Here is a 15845-nt window from a genome sequence, read left to right as displayed (position 1 = left end):
GTCAATCATAGGGCAGGCAATAAGGACAAAATCAAAACACATTTGATTTTGTCAAATGTGCTTTGATTTTGTGATATACATTGCGGGAATGATGTGTGTGAAAACTGGACCTATATCATTCCTGCAATGTCTATCACAGTTTCACAATATTGCTGTAATTTTGACTGTTTCAAATTGTGTTGTGAAATAGTGTTTTATATTGTAAACTATGTTGTCTAATTATTATCTTTAAAAAGGACCCCGTCTTTTAAGTGGGAAACTGATGGGGATCCTAATAAAGCAAACAACAAAACAATAAACAATGATCATCATCAATTCCCTGAAATGAAACTGAATCAGGCCTGTTATTTATCCTCCTATAATACAGTATAATGTGGCATAGTAACTTAAGGGTTACTTTTTACAGATATCAAATTGAAACCGCTGCTGTAGATTACTGGAAGTAATATGAGGAAAAAATACATTGCAAGTTTTATCAAGTCGTTTTATGTTCTCAACTAAAAATAAGGCGTTTTATGCCTAAAAATGCCCACAATTTTTCATTTTTCCAGCGATGAAATCTGAATAATGGATTGAGCCAGATTCAAATTTATGGTTTTATATTGTTTACATATTGACATACAGAGTTACAAAGACTTTTTTAGAGGGAGTTTTAGATACCTTTTTTTTTTTGTGCAAAAAAAATCTGTAAAAATTGTTTTTTAATATTCAAAACTCAGACTAGACTATTAAAAATCCCTCTGAAAAAATCTTGAAACCTGGAAAAGTCTTTAGGAGCTGCTGACGTGGAGATGTTGTTGCCACAATGAGAGAAAAATGCCTTTTGAGAAAATGGCCCTTGAAATGACCATTTCCCACATAAATCTTTTGGGAAACACTGAATCAGTGTGATATTTAATATGTTATTGTGAAGATTAGGATCCAGCCCCATGTGAACAGATAGGAGAAAAGGGGCGGGCACAATTCATGGTGGCGCCAATGCGAGCCTCCGGAATAAGGTGAATATGTTCAGAGACCATTTAGCCCAAAACCTGAAAAAAATTAGTTTTGCCTGTAGTGTCCCCTTAATTTTAGACAAATCTATTAATAGTTTAGCGCTTCCCCATTAAAGGTCTAATAAAGTAATACATGTAGACAAAATGAGACAAAAAAAGAGTCAACTATATTGTGTCAACTGTGGGTTTGCAACCATGGCTCTGTTAGTATTTCACTATTATCATTGCAGTGCTTTTTATTTTGACTTTGTCTCACACCAAACATGATTTGAAATTAAATGATTGCCTTATTTCAGAAAGAGAAAGGATATCATTGACAGACTTATGTGGCCTGGTGCGCTCTGACTGTGTGGCTGAAAAAGTAATTTGGCTACAAACTGTGAACACATAAAGCCTTGCTGGTTTGCATGACATTGCTGAAAATGAAAAGACTAAATTAACAACTGTGCTAAATATAATTAACGTGGAAAGCACTTTTGGGTTGTACTGTCTACTTTTTTAACGTTTCCTTCCATCTATCATGGGTCATAAAACCTATCATGCTTCTGACTTTCCATCACCCTTGTCTAGAAAGTTCTGTTCTGTTTAAACTCGAAGGACAGGTCACACTGGTATAGTCGGCTTCAAATCTAATAACTGTGAGACCCACCACTCGCTATTGAACTGTCAAAAGTTGGGCGCACGTTAATATGATCAGAGGTCATTTTGACATTATTTTTTAAGGGAACGTGTAAAGCTGAAGCACCAAATGTTTCTGTGAAAAGAGGAGGCAGTGAGTTGAGGATGAACTGTGGCTGCCCCAACTCCTTTCTTGCTCACACAAAACCCCCTCTCATTCAAGTGAATTGATTAAATGCAGATGTCAAAAATAGACCTTTTCAAAAACATCTAGATCCAATGTGAGCAGTCTGCTTTTTTCACTTTTTGCTGAGTTTAAAACAGTTTCAATTCAACAGAAGGTGGTGGATTGTACGGTATACACGGCCTTATAACATATATACTGCACATGTCAATTATGTCACTTGATACAATTAAACCCTCTCGTGTCTTATATTTAAATGAACAGGATTATACATCCATTATGACTTGCTTATTTTAGCATCTCATTAGTAAAAAATGAATGCATTTATTATGAACTTGCCTCTCTTTCTCAGTATGCAGAAGTTGATCCAGTGCCTCAAACTCAGATCTGAAAAACAATCCAGCTTTGCCTTTATTGAAGAACTTACTCTGGCTAAGTAAAATTGTAGTGTGGTTTTCTAAACTGCCATGACCCACAACTATAAAATTTAACACTACAATATCTCTAATGCTCTCAGTCTGGGCCCCATGCCCACAAAGGTAAAAAAAAAATCTGAATTTATTTGCAATATCTAAATGTTTTACTTGGAAAGGGTGCATCTATTGGCCCATATTGCCTCAGAATATTACATTCTTTGTAGAAAGAAGAAGAAGGAGAAGGAGAAGAAGGAGAAAAGGAATTTATATTTATTTATATAGCACCTCTCACAGATAAAATCACAAAGTGCTTCACAAAGGATCACAGAAAATGCACACCTATTTCTGCCTTTTAAAAAAATATATTATTATGAATCTGTTATTTTGCATACTCTGTCATCTTTTTTACTGGGTCTAAAGATAAATTCCTCTGTCCACATATTACCAATGTCAATTAAATAATTCACTTTAAAAGCCGGTTTGACATTGGCCCCACATACAATGGCTGTTTGAGGTGAAGGTGACCTGTGTTTATTCTCTAAACTAAAGTAAATCTGCACATGCAAACCTTCACAACACCGTAAACTCAGTTTATGGTGCCCCTGGGGGAGCAACATGCGGCGCCATCAAGGTCCCTTCACAACATGATTTCTACCTCATGACGTTGAACTATGACGTTGGTGATCCTTTTTACTATAAATATGGGCTTACCCTGTGTATGGGATCTATTGACCAAATTGAACACATTATGATAGAGATGCTTTTCCAATGATAACTTTACCAAAATGCATCTAATCCAGTGCTGCCAATCGATTATTGTTATTATCAATCATGATTATTTCCTCCAGTACAAAGACACAGTTTTGCCTTACATAGTGCGAGAAAGTAAAACACAAACATTTAAACCAAAAATGAATACATCGATTTCCAATTTGTCATATTCTTCAAACCTTTCTTTTGCAGTTGTAGTTTTTAAGGCTATGAGTCATGATTGTGTTATTGTTATGACAGTTCTACACAAAGTGACTGAAGCTATAACCAGTTTTTCTGCTAAACCTTTGTCATTTTTCTTCTTCCCTCAGTCACATTATCGTTGCATTATTGCGAACAGCTCACTCAGCATATTTTTACCGAACACCAAAGAGAGAAAACCATTAATAATCCAATTAACTGAAACACAAATGATCCTCTTAGCAAATGAAACTTGGTTATTATCTGCCCCATTAAGAGCAAAGCCCAGGATTACGCTCAGTCTGCATCAGTATCAGTATTATTATAATCTTCATTCACTTGGGCAGAGTAGCCATCGAGGCATTCCTCACAAGATTTATTGAGCCTTCTTAAGGAATTCTTTTCTACAATTGCTTTTTAATATGCATGTAGAAGTATATTCTCATATGACAAGTGCTGGAAAAGAACTGGTTTGGTTTCAGTTGACTTCCCTGTACTTAAGAAATATTCTAGATTTAACTGCATGATGTGTTATAAGTCTCAATACATGTTCTCTTTTCAACTTTTATGGACAACCTTAAAAAGATCCTTATTTTACAACGGCTTTATACAAATGCGGCGCAATAACAAAAAGGGTATCCCGAAAATGTATATGCTTTCCCTGATGTCTGCTGTGGATTTTTGTGACATAGTGGCAGAATCTGACATGAATTATTTAGGGTGAATGCCAGGGGCGTGCTATGGGAAAGACAGCAGTATAATAACAGCCGTGCAGTTCTCTCAATGTCATTTTCCAAAAGTCATGGTCCGAAGTTGAACTATTTCAAAGTACTCTGATCACGTCCATGTTGGGGCAGTCTGACTCCGTAAAATTTGGGACATAAAGATTAACCGGTCCTTTATTTGTCACGGTGAATAGGAAAGAACTTGCAAAAAGTGGTGTTCCCTCACTTGTGATCTTTAATGAGGTCATTCAAGCCTATGCCTGAAAGATCACGTTTTTGCCTTTAAAGGGGTGGTGGTGAGGCCCCTGCTGAAGAAGAGCAATTTAGATTTGAATGATTTTAACAATTTCAGACCAGTGTCCAACTTACCTTTTTAAGCAAAATCTTAGAAAACTTGTTTTTATCCAACTCAGTGATTTAATAAATGCACATAATGTCCTAAAGTTATTGAACTTTTTATCAATGTTTTTATACTGCTTCTTATATTTTTAGAATCCAGTGTTTCCTCTGAAGGAGCCCTCTGCCTCTGGAGTGGTGACTTTATGTACTTGATTTTGATTCTCAACAATATCATATCCATGTTTGATATTATAAAATGTGGTAATAGGCGATGCAAAGAGGACATGTACTCAACGCAGTGATGGCATTATTACTCATTTTGTTACTCATATTTTTGTCTTCATGTGTAACTATATTATCAAAAGTAGTCTTTTTAAAACTTTCTGAACTTGTACATCAACTTTTCTGTGGATGTTTTTGTAAGGACCAATGTGACAGCGATGAGAGCAGCCTCTGTGCCCGAGCAAAGGAGCATCAACAAATTGATGTAGCCCGTTTTGACACATCCTTTTCATCAGACAAATCAAACTAGCCGAAAATTGAGTGAGCCATCATTCTTTGAAGCAAGTCCTTTTCTCTCCTTCTCTGTTAGTGATGGCTGCATTAGAGTAAAATGTTATCTTCATTTCTTATTCACTTGTCAACTGTCTTTTCCCAGTTTTCCCAAGTTGAAGAACACAGAAATACAACAATAAAACAACAATTCAAAACTTTATAGGGCAAGTGACTATTTTTGGTATGTTTCGCACACTTTCCATATGGCCTCCTTGCTGCACATCAGTGAGGTAAAGAAGCATGTAGTCCTCACTCAGCCAATCAGAAGAGATCACCCTACATCACAGATCTTACCTCTGTGGCATTTGACCAATCAGCAGAGACCGCTCACACCCTACACTTCCTGCTTTCTCTGAAGTCTGAAAAAAACAAAAAAACAAGTCCGGCTAAATTCATGGTACATTTCTTTACATAACTTCAAAACTAACCATGGTAAATTGATGAAACTCACACATTTTCTTGGTCAATAATTGTGATGAAATATGTGTTTTGGAGGATGTAGTGAAATGAGAGAAATTACAGCATGAAACAGGCAGGCACCATATTTGATCATATGCCCTGTTCACTTAAACCTAAAGTTAAGTAAGGATTAAACAACGAGGAGCCGTGCATTAGGTTAGAATGCACGCCGTGGAGTGTTTAATCCGCTTATACCACGGTCCCACAAACATTTTCTAACAAAAGCTTTTTTCATTTACTGTACGTCTGAAATAAAGAAAAGTGCCTTAACCATTTTCAATAGATATGGAAAGCTCATATTTTATTAGCAGCAGGCTAACCTAGCCTATTCATTAAAAGTTTTGTTTTGGCCAAAATTTTGAAATTAAACAAAAAAAAAATCCACCTCCATTCGCGTCAGTCACTCGTCGAGTCAGCCGACTTGTCACCTCACATTAGCTAATAAATCGTTTGTCTGATTCAGCTGTGTTATACGTTGCTATGGCGATGCCCACAGCGGAGTGGTATCCTGGTGATTTAACTACCGGACTACGTATGTGGTTATACGAAAATAATGCACGCCTGTTAGCCTTGGAATTCTCACTGACCGTGGTACAATTAACTTTGTCCTTATTTGGACATGCCCGTTGCACCTATAATTCATACTTACAGTATTTTCTTGACAAAAGAACCAATAAACCTTAGGACTATGTTTTTATGTTGCCAAAGGTTATTTTTGGTACATTTTTTTGGCAAACAATATTGGAGGTGACTGACCCCTCCCACTACATGTAAAGCACAGTCACATTACAAAAGCTCTTGCCTATGACAGGTGTGATCATTCAAACATCAATATCACAAAGCACAACATCTCCTAAATGTCTTTTTTATTCTATTTATTGGGTGAAATATTAACTTTAAAGGATGCTGACATTGCACTGATGATCAAAGACTAAGAGGGCATTTACCGGTATGTATCTGGTGGAAGAGAAAACTTTGTGAGAAGAGGAACTTTGTGTGTGTGTGCTTTCACATTTCTCAAAATAAAATCTATGCATTGTTCAATTTGTTTGTTTTATGTCTCTGAGGAAAAACAATACTTCCTGTGCTTGCTCATCAAAGTGGGCAGGCTGGATATAAGTAACTTCTCACGGCCCACCAGAGGAGGCCTATCCTGTTATTGTTTGGAAGGTCTGAGAAGAAATGCTGACGTTAAGGAGGAAAAATGAAAAAAATATTATAAAGAATGATGTCATTGTTAATTCAATGTTATTTTCAATATTTACCAACCACTGAATATTATACAGTCCTCTGGCATGGTGTTTTTTATTTTATTAAGCGGTGAGCCAGCACAGAGCAGCAGGAGATGATAGATAGCGCCCACATTGAGTTGGACTGGAGACGTCAGGGCAGTTCTGTAGATGAGCTGATACATAAAGTGACTGTGGCCTATTCATCATTCGAATGGGAAATGACAAGGTTTGAATCCTCCAACAAATTTCCTGTACAAAACCTTCAACAACATTTATATCAGAGGAACAAACTAATAAAATACAAATTAAAAAAAAACTCAGGGGCACCACTTTTCCGCTGCTAATTTCTTGCATTTCCACTTCATTTCCATGACACAGACACTTCAACTACGGACTTCTCTCTGAGTTGTCGTCCTGTTTGGCTTTCTACATGGCGAAAGGGAAAGTTGGCTTTCTTTCCCCTCTATCCTAATTCCTTTAAGCCTCGATGTGGTATGTTTCCATTCTTTGATCCATATGCACAGGTCCTAAGTGCTTTCAGTGGACGTCATGAATTTTCAATGTGCTAATCTCCGTCAACGATGGTACACGGCTTCCAATACTGCCCCACAAATGAACAACAGCTCTGCTTAAGCCAGCTCTAAAGTTTATTATCAGGGAACTGACCACAAACCACAGGCAGAGTGATGAATGTCATTGACAAAGACGACCTAAATGTTGCAACGTGATGAACTGTTACACCATAAACTACCACTTTAAAGCTCTCTATATCATCTCTGCCTATACAAACAGCATGCCGGGTCAGCAGGTCTTGCACTTCATGCAGCCTCATTTATTTCCTTTCTTCTGGAGTGGTTTTGAGGGTCCAACTGTGAGAGTGTGTGATTAAAATACTCATTTAATATTTAGACATATTAATCAAATCATGCCTCAAGCCATTTGAAAAATATCAGAAAAAGCTAAAATGATATAAATTGTCAGGCGGTTCTTATTTCGGCATTTTACATAAATTAAATTTTTTTGAAAGTGGGCCAGTTTAATGTAATGAGTATTTATTGTATGTCTTACATCAGGTGAAACATGTCAAATACGGCAGTCTGAAAGCGTGCCAACCTGTGATTATGTTCAGTTTAGGATTGCAGCCTTGAGGACACACAGGAAGCCGAGCCACAGTGGTGTAAGAGAATATGCACTTGGAGCCTTAAGCCTCACGACGTGAAGTGTTAGAGCATGAAGTCATGGTCTCAAGATATGAAAATATACTGACGCCAGTTTCTTATGTTTGTATGAATCCTTAAAATGGCGTACATAAACATGTAAACATATGCGCAGTTTCCTCTGTAATCCTGCAGTGCAGAGGTCAGATCTGGGATTGGACAGGATTTATATTCTTGCCATTTATTTATATTCTTGCTATTTAAATACATAATACTTAAAAATAGTTAATATTTTTGGACCCTATCTTTTCTTGGAAACTTTTCCTTCCTCCATCAAAAGGTCCTCAAGTCCCAAAGCATTGATCGTTCTTTCCAAATGCCAAAACCCACAAAATTAGACAAGAGATTAACTCTGAGGTTTCCCGCTCACTGGACTTACTTTTGGAAAGTTAGAAACAAATCCCACCTGACTGTCCCATAACCGCCACAAAATCTCTTAAATTTCTTTCCCACTTTTTCCTGCAACAGATAAGCTGTACACGTATGTCTAATAATGTTCACAGACTGTAACATCTTTACTTTATTCTGCCCATAATCTCTTGCTCTGATGAGTGTTGGGTCAGGGCTGATGCAGTTGGCAAAACAGTGTCAGTTTGAGTGATTTGGATGACACTTTAACGAAAGACCAGTGTAAGTAACATTTACACATTTCAGTATAGCTGCAGATGTCGCATGGACATCGATATCCTATGCAGTAGATGTGACAAATGGCTCAGAAATGTGGTCAGGTTTGAAGAATAGCACTTTTGTGCTGTGTAGCAGGGGTCTGGACTTGAAATTTAAATTTCACTTATTCAGGAACTCAAAAATAAAAGGACGTCTTTTACGCCTGGATTTTCCTGTCCAGGAGTGAACCGAGGGCAGCTGAGAGGGAAGAGAGGTGCACGTTGGTGCTGCGTGGCCACCTTGTGGCGCGGACGCATCAGGGACTTTTGCCGTAAAACAAGCTCCTGCGCTCCTGCTGGCCATTTCGACTCGCAGGACGCAAGAGGCAACAGAGTAGAGGAGAGGATCTTAGGTATCTTGACTATTGAATATACATTTATTTTTAAGTTGTAAATGTGCAGGTGACTACGTGATCATTACATTCCGTGATTATTGCACTTTTGGAGCATTCTTCTTTGTTTTCGTTCTCTCGCTGTAGTGATTTATATTCTAAACACTATTCCAATAGTGGATGCGCGCTTTGAAGATACATTAGGCAATTGAAAGAGAACTTTTCATTTTCACAAATGCTTACAGTGCGCTTGCAATCTATGAATGATGTCTTCAATGGAAGTTTTGAAAGTATGCTTTTAGTCTTTTGGCTTTGGTGACTGCGTGAGCTCCCATCCGTGGCGCGCGACATCTCCGGAACAATGGAAAGTCTGTTCAACGACAGTGACTTGTGGCAGCTGAATGAAACATGGAAAATCTCCCCAGTGTCTAACGGTACCGCTTCCATTAACCAGACCAATCCTCTGAAGAGGAATGAGGAGGTGGCCAAAGTGGAGGTGACCGTGCTCGCGCTGACACTTGTCCTTGCTCTCACGGGGAACCTGTGCGTCCTGGTGGCTATCCATTGTGCCAAGCACAGCCAGTCCCGCATGTACTACTTCATGAAGCACCTGAGCATTGCAGACCTGGTGGTAGCAGTGTTTCAGGTTCTGCCCCAACTCATTTGGGACATCACTTTCCGCTTCTATGGACCGGACCTCCTGTGCAGACTGGTGAAGTACCTACAAGTGGTTGGGATGTTCGCCTCTACGTACATGCTCGTGCTTATGTCTATTGACCGCTGCCTGGCTATATGTCAACCACTGCGGTCCTTAAACCGTGGGAAAGACCGCATCTATGTCATCTGCACGTGGGCAATGAGCCTTGTCTTCAGCGTACCTCAAATGTTCATCTTCTCCCTGCGGGAGGTGGGCGCCTCTGGCTCCGGGGTCTACGACTGTTGGGGAGACTTTGTGAAGCCATGGGGTGCCAAAGCCTACATCACATGGATCAGTCTGACCATCTACATAATCCCTGTGGCAATCCTTAGCCTGTGCTATGGGCTCATAAGTTTCAAAATTTGGCAAAATTTTAAGCTTAAAACAAGGCGCGAGCAATGCATCAGTCTCACACCCAAGACCTCCAAAAGCAACACGCTGGCGCGTGTGAGCAGTGTCCGTCTCATCTCCAAAGCCAAGATTACCACGGTCAAAATGACTTTCGTTATCGTTTTGGCATACATCGTGTGTTGGACTCCGTTCTTCTCCGTCCAGATGTGGTCTGCATGGGACCCCGCTGCGCCCAGAGAAGGTACCTTTCTGTGCTTCACTTTGATGTTGTTGTGTTTGACCAGACAGGCTTAACCATGCAGTATTTCAATAAGCTAAATCCATAATGTCTTGGTGGATTTAAATGGAAGTCTAAATGAATTGCCTCTGTCTTGTTTCCCGCGTCTGCCGAGCCACAGAGCAGTTTTACGCACAGCCTGACCTCCTACAGAGGAATCATACACAGGCTAATGTTTAGGTTGGGTCATGTTTATTTAATCTAATCACCCACAATGAGGAGACTAAATATCTAAATATATAGCTCATTTGTCGCTTTAAGGCACGTCGTATCCTCATTGACATTTAACCATAATGAGCCACTGGGTGCTGTTGTACTGTGTGCTCTCTCATCGATCTGTGGCCACGCCATGGGGCCACGCCTACGGGCAGTAAGAGCCACCTCACGTGACGTCAAAGGTGTTTGCTCACGTGTCTTGGATGATCAGTTCATACAGTGATTTTACTGACATGTTTCCTGAGTATGGCTTTTCTTTCTTGCCAACTATTTACTTTGTGTGATTTTCAATGACGACATTAAATTACAAATAAACACACGGGATTATGTAGGAAACAAAAAAAGGGCCAAATAACTCAAAATATGTTTTATATTTAGATTGTTCAAAGTTGCCACCCTTTAGGCCTATTCTTGGCATTTTCTCAATGAGCTTCATATAATAAGGTCGTGAAGAAACATTTCTGTGACCACATTGTGAAGCACACTGAGAAAATGTCTACAATGCAAAGCAGTAATGAAAGCAAAAGGTGGCTGTTTTGAAAAATCTATTTCAACTTTTTTTTTTTTAAACATAATTCCGTATATATGTTAATTCGCAAATTAATGCCGTCAGTAGAATCTACAGTGTTAATGGTCTTGAAATAAAAGAAAAAACAACTGCCACCTTAACCTGGTGGAGGGGTTTGAGCGCCCGAGTGATCCTGGAGCTCTGCCGTCAGGGGCCCCTGGTAGGGTCTCCCATGGCAAACAGCTCCTAGGTGACGGGTCAGACAAAGAGCGGTTCAGAAGCCCCTTATGAGAGACCAACAGGCCCAGTTAGAACCATGAGGCCGTCCTTCTGTGGACCCACCACCTGCAGGAGGAGCCATAGGGGTTGGTGCCAGGGGCGGACTGGCCATATGTCCATTCTGGAAGAGCACAGAAGGGCCACTGGCTCTTGGGCCACCGGTCTGGCCTTTCCATTTTCTCCTCTTATCCCCCGCCTTAACTGAGCTTTACCTAAATCTAAAAGCTTAAAAGAAAAGACTCAAAATAGCGATGAAAATGAGAATGAAAACGGAACAAAAATGTGCCAGGAAAGCAACATAAACCCACAAAAACATGACAAAAAAGAGACAACAACAAAGCAATGGAAAAAAGCAACAAAAACACAATACGAAAGTGACACAAAAGTGACGAAAACACAACGAATACACAACAAAAAGTGACGAAAAAGCAACAAAAACATGACAAAAATGTGGCGACAACGTGACAAAAAGTTTCAATCACTTTTGTAAGTCTTAGCTTTCAAATCAGGCATTACGCTCTTCGGTCAAGAAGCTTGTGGATTTGGGTAAAGCCGAACTGGAGAAAATGAACTTGGTTAAGGGATAAATATGTATTTGTGGAAGTGTTGCATTTACGCTAGTTTGGGCCAGGCTGGTCCAGAGTCCAGGGCCGTTTTTCAGTCCCAGTCCGCCCCTGGTTGGTGCAATGGGATTTGGGCAGCTCGAACAGCTGCCCCTACGACCCGGCAATGGACAACGGACAGATAAAAGGACAAAATAAGTCACAATGGCAGATGTGTTCATGACACTTATTTCACTCACTGTTTTTTGCAAAATGCTCTATGAGGTGCAAAATGTACAAAATCACTAAAACATCCAAACATACAGTCTCTATAAAAGCTAATGTAAAATAAAGTGATCAGAAAAAACACATTACACACAAAAGAAAAAAATGTCCCACCATGTTATACCCCATGTGACAAATAACCCCTCAGTTTTGTGACAAATAACCCAGAGTGTCCACTTTACCAAGAACGTAGCGGCTTTAGCATGATAAGCTATAAAACAGCTCAAATCGAAAACGCTAATCGTTTTTCAGATCAGTGTCTTTTGTTTAAGGAAAGCTCTCGCAAAAAAAATAACCCAAACAGTAAAGTTTGGGAAAAGTAATAAAACACATTCAAATGTGTTTTATTACTTTTCCCAAACTTATATATATATATATATATATATATATATATATATATATATATATATATATATATATATATACCCATCGTGAAGCACAGGGATTATGGCAGAGGCTCTTTCTGTGGCTCCGAGTGTGTGATTGGAGGGGGGGCTGCGTTTTCTCCACGTGAGCTCAGTGATTGTGTACTAAAATGAGGGGGAACACTTCAGCTCGTCTGACTGTGACATAGTGTCCATGTCCACTAAATTACTCGAGAGGAGCCGAGCAGCAGAAGACAGAGGCATGATTATTGCACTTATGGCACATGTGAGGTGTGCTGAACAGGCCTAGTGTCAGCAAGGGTAATTAACTACTACCTGTTGATGTGGAAGAGTTTCCATGTGGCTTCACATTTAGTGGGATATTAGCCCACCCAGAAAAGGCAATTATCTCCATGTACAAGCACAGAACAAATGTCTATAAATCCCAATAATTGATCTTTTTGTCTCAAATAAATAAATTACAGCCTAGAGCTTAAATTTACTAATTTAATCAAATGTCGAGATGCCTCAATCCATTTCTTTTTCATTGTGTGTTTGGAAATGCTCCCTCGCCCGAATCAAAACACATTAAACTTGAATTAATGTGCACCGTTGTGCACGTTTAGAAGCAGAAACTTTGTAGGACTATCTCCTGAAGGATAAAAATAGTTGCAATTTTCAATTTCCTGTCCTTTTCTGACATTTGCTCAGTAATTAGGCAGAGAAAAGACATAATGAAACTGAAAAAAAAAAAATGTAACTGCCTCAAACCTTTTTTTCAAATAAGAGGACCTTCAAGAGAGGGAGAAATTTAAATTTATGTGGCACTTTTGTGTATTAATTTTGATTATGTTCGGGTTCGATTCCCACCTAGACAGGGCCTTTCTGTTTCGAGTTTGCATGTTCTCCTTGTGTCTGCCTAGGTTTCCTCTAGGTACTCTAGGTACTACTAAAAACATGTGCAACAGGTGTAGCCTCCAACCAGGCATTTCTGACCACTGCTGCACAGTTGTTATAGTTATACTTGATCCAGCAGTTATTGTTGGTTTGCAAAGTTAACTTTTTGTGAATAGGAGGAACCAAGTTGCCCCCTGTGGTTTGTCCTTGTCCCTGACTTAGCATTTGTTATAATGGCCTTGTAAAGGCAGACATGTTTGCTGAATAACTCTATTTATTAACTGCACCTACGTATGTACTTGATTTACAAGTCAGTTGCAAACTCCCTCTGATAAAAGACATCACTGTATTATTCTTTAACCTTTTTTTGTCTGTTACACAGCTCAAGGGACACATGTGAGCTATTTACCAGGCTTTGACGAATCACATACGTACTTAAACTCTGAATGTATCTCGTGCTTGAAATGAATAATGTAACAATAAAACCAATGCCTTGTTTGTTAGAAAGATATAAAGAAAAAAAATAGCTCAACAACATCGAAGTTAACATCTATACTTTGTTATTTATTATGTTATTTATTTTGCTCAGAAACATTTCGTAGTAATTGAAGATGATAAAATCATATCAGACCCGTGTCCTCCAGAAAGCCACTATATTTGTATCCACCTCAGGCTCATAGTTGGTGGAAATAACTGTCCAGCTACAATTCCTCAATGCAAATGAATCAATCTGACTTTCAAAATGTTTACGTAAACACAGGACTTCTTACTGCAGAATCATTTTCTTGTGTAAAAATAAAACACTTTAAAGATGAGCGTCTCCTCATTATGTGATGAACGCGATGTTCGATAAGTTGATTAATTTGTTTCACTGTCATTATGTTTGAACAGCTTGTGCTCATGAACGCACACGCATGTGCCTTCTCCAGAACAGGCCAACAGCGTGGAAGGCGTTAAACATGCACACAGTGATTACAGGATGCATTTACAAATGTCAGTTGGCCCATGCAGATGGCATTGTGCAAATGTCACCCAGGATGCCGGTGTGGGCTCCCTGTAGCCATTTATCACCATTAGATTGACAGTGTTGCAGTCATTATGAGCATGCAAGGAGAAAAAAATCATAATTTGGTGTATGTGAGGTGTTGTGTTTCAGCTGTTTGAGAAGGGTGCAATTTATATTTATTAGTGGGTCAAGAGCTGAACACAAACATGTGTTTGCATGTGTAAAATTACATGTATGCACAAGCCAAATAAGTTTGGTTTGTGGGCCCCAAATTTGGAATCCTTAAGCCAGTGGTTCCAAAAGTTGGGTCCAAAAGAAATACCTTGAGAACTAACCATGCTACATTGTGCTACTATAAACTAGAATTTAACCTACAGTCATTACTAGATGTTGCTTTTTTTTAATGTAATTTAGCTGTAAAATAAAAACAAACTCCTCTAAAAATAATACATGTTTTATTATTGGGAGCTCTGAGAGATTTTCGGATCTATAAGGGGGTCACAATGTCCCGGACTTTGGGGGGACATTTCACCAAAAGAACCATACAGTCACCTGGACTTTTTTAAAACACTGCGGCCACTAGTGACGGCCTCACACCGTGTGTACCTCCTTTTGTCTTTCCTGCCTAACAAATAGAGTGAGTGAGTGAATGAATGAATGAATGAATGAATGAATGAATGAATGAATGAATTAATGAATTAATGAATGGCTGCCTTAAGCTTTCCAGAAGGGCCTCTCATACTTTCTCCTACGTTTTGTTTTGTGTAAGAAAGCATTTAAATGGTAAATGGTCACATTTATATAGCTTCCTACCTGCTTTAGGCACTTACTCATTCACACTCTCATTCACACACAAGTGTATGCAGACACTGGAGGAGAGGTGGATGAAGTGTCTAGCCCAAGGACACAACGACAGTGTGCAATTGCGGGATTCGAACAGCTGACCATCCGGTCATATGGCAACCCGCTTGCACCACTGTCGCCCCAAATGTTGCTCTATGGACCATGCCTTTGTGTACTTAATCAAGTCTTGAATGAATGAAAATGAATGCATGGATATACAGCAGGTTCTATACATACACATATATATTTTCTTTTAATCTAATCACATTACTATAGATTTAATTTCCTACAAATCACACAGTGTTTTGTTTTCACACTAGAAATATGCTGTGACGTCATGTACAAAAAATATCTCTTGCCTCATCGTTTGTCTTCTAATGTGCTTTATCAGTCCTGAGCAGCTGCGACTCCTCCTGCTGCCATTATGGGCCAACGTTTTATTCCTGAGCCTGTCAGAGTCCTTTTTTCTTGAACCCTCTACTGCGATAACACCGCTCTCTTTTCTGTCCCTCACAGCAATGCCGTTCATCATCTCCATGCTGCTGGCCAGTTTGAACAGCTGCTGCAACCCCTGGATCTACATGTGTTTTGCGGGACATTTGTTCCAGGACCTGCGGCAGAGCTTTCCCTGCTGCTCCCAGCGCTACTTCAAGTCCTCCCAGTGTGACCGCGACTTTAGCTCCAGCCACAAGAGCAACTCCTCCACCTTCGTCATCAAGAGCAGCAGCAGCCAACGCAGCTTCACTCAGACCTCCAGCACGTAGACACTCACTGGACTTTTTGACGAGAAATTGCGGATAAACGACGATCTCCATTTGTTCTCAAAGACACGCGCTCATCTGTGTTGGTCCTGTTGTGTTTTGTTTGCGTATTTAAATGTAGAGGAAAATA

General features: G+C 39.4%; 1 protein-coding gene across 1 annotated transcript; it reads left to right on the top strand.

Annotated features, from left to right (window-relative positions):
- Positions 1-8726: 8726 nt before the first annotated feature.
- oxtra (oxytocin receptor a) lies at positions 8727-15845 on the top strand. The gene is made up of 2 exons (XM_079579117.1): positions 8727-9977; positions 15471-15845. Exons 1-2 carry the CDS (start codon positions 9050-9052, stop codon positions 15716-15718), a joined length of 1176 nt encoding a protein of 391 aa, XP_079435243.1. The 5' UTR covers positions 8727-9049; the 3' UTR covers positions 15719-15845.

The sequence above is a fragment of the Gobius niger genome, assembly GCF_951799975.1.
Source record: "Gobius niger genome assembly, chromosome: 20".
Taxonomy (NCBI): domain Eukaryota; kingdom Metazoa; phylum Chordata; class Actinopteri; order Gobiiformes; family Gobiidae; genus Gobius; species Gobius niger.
This window is presented reverse-complemented; position numbering and strand designations above follow the sequence as displayed.

Bases quoted from the DNA above. Each gene is read 5' to 3' on its own strand.
- oxtra (XM_079579117.1), top strand. From the start codon at position 9,050: ATGGAAAGTCTGTTCAACGACAGTGACTTGTGGCAGCTGAATGAAACA. The intron at 9,978-15,470 runs GTACCTTTCTGT...TGTCCCTCACAG, and splicing joins CCCCGCTGCGCCCAGAGAAG to CAATGCCGTTCATCATCTCC.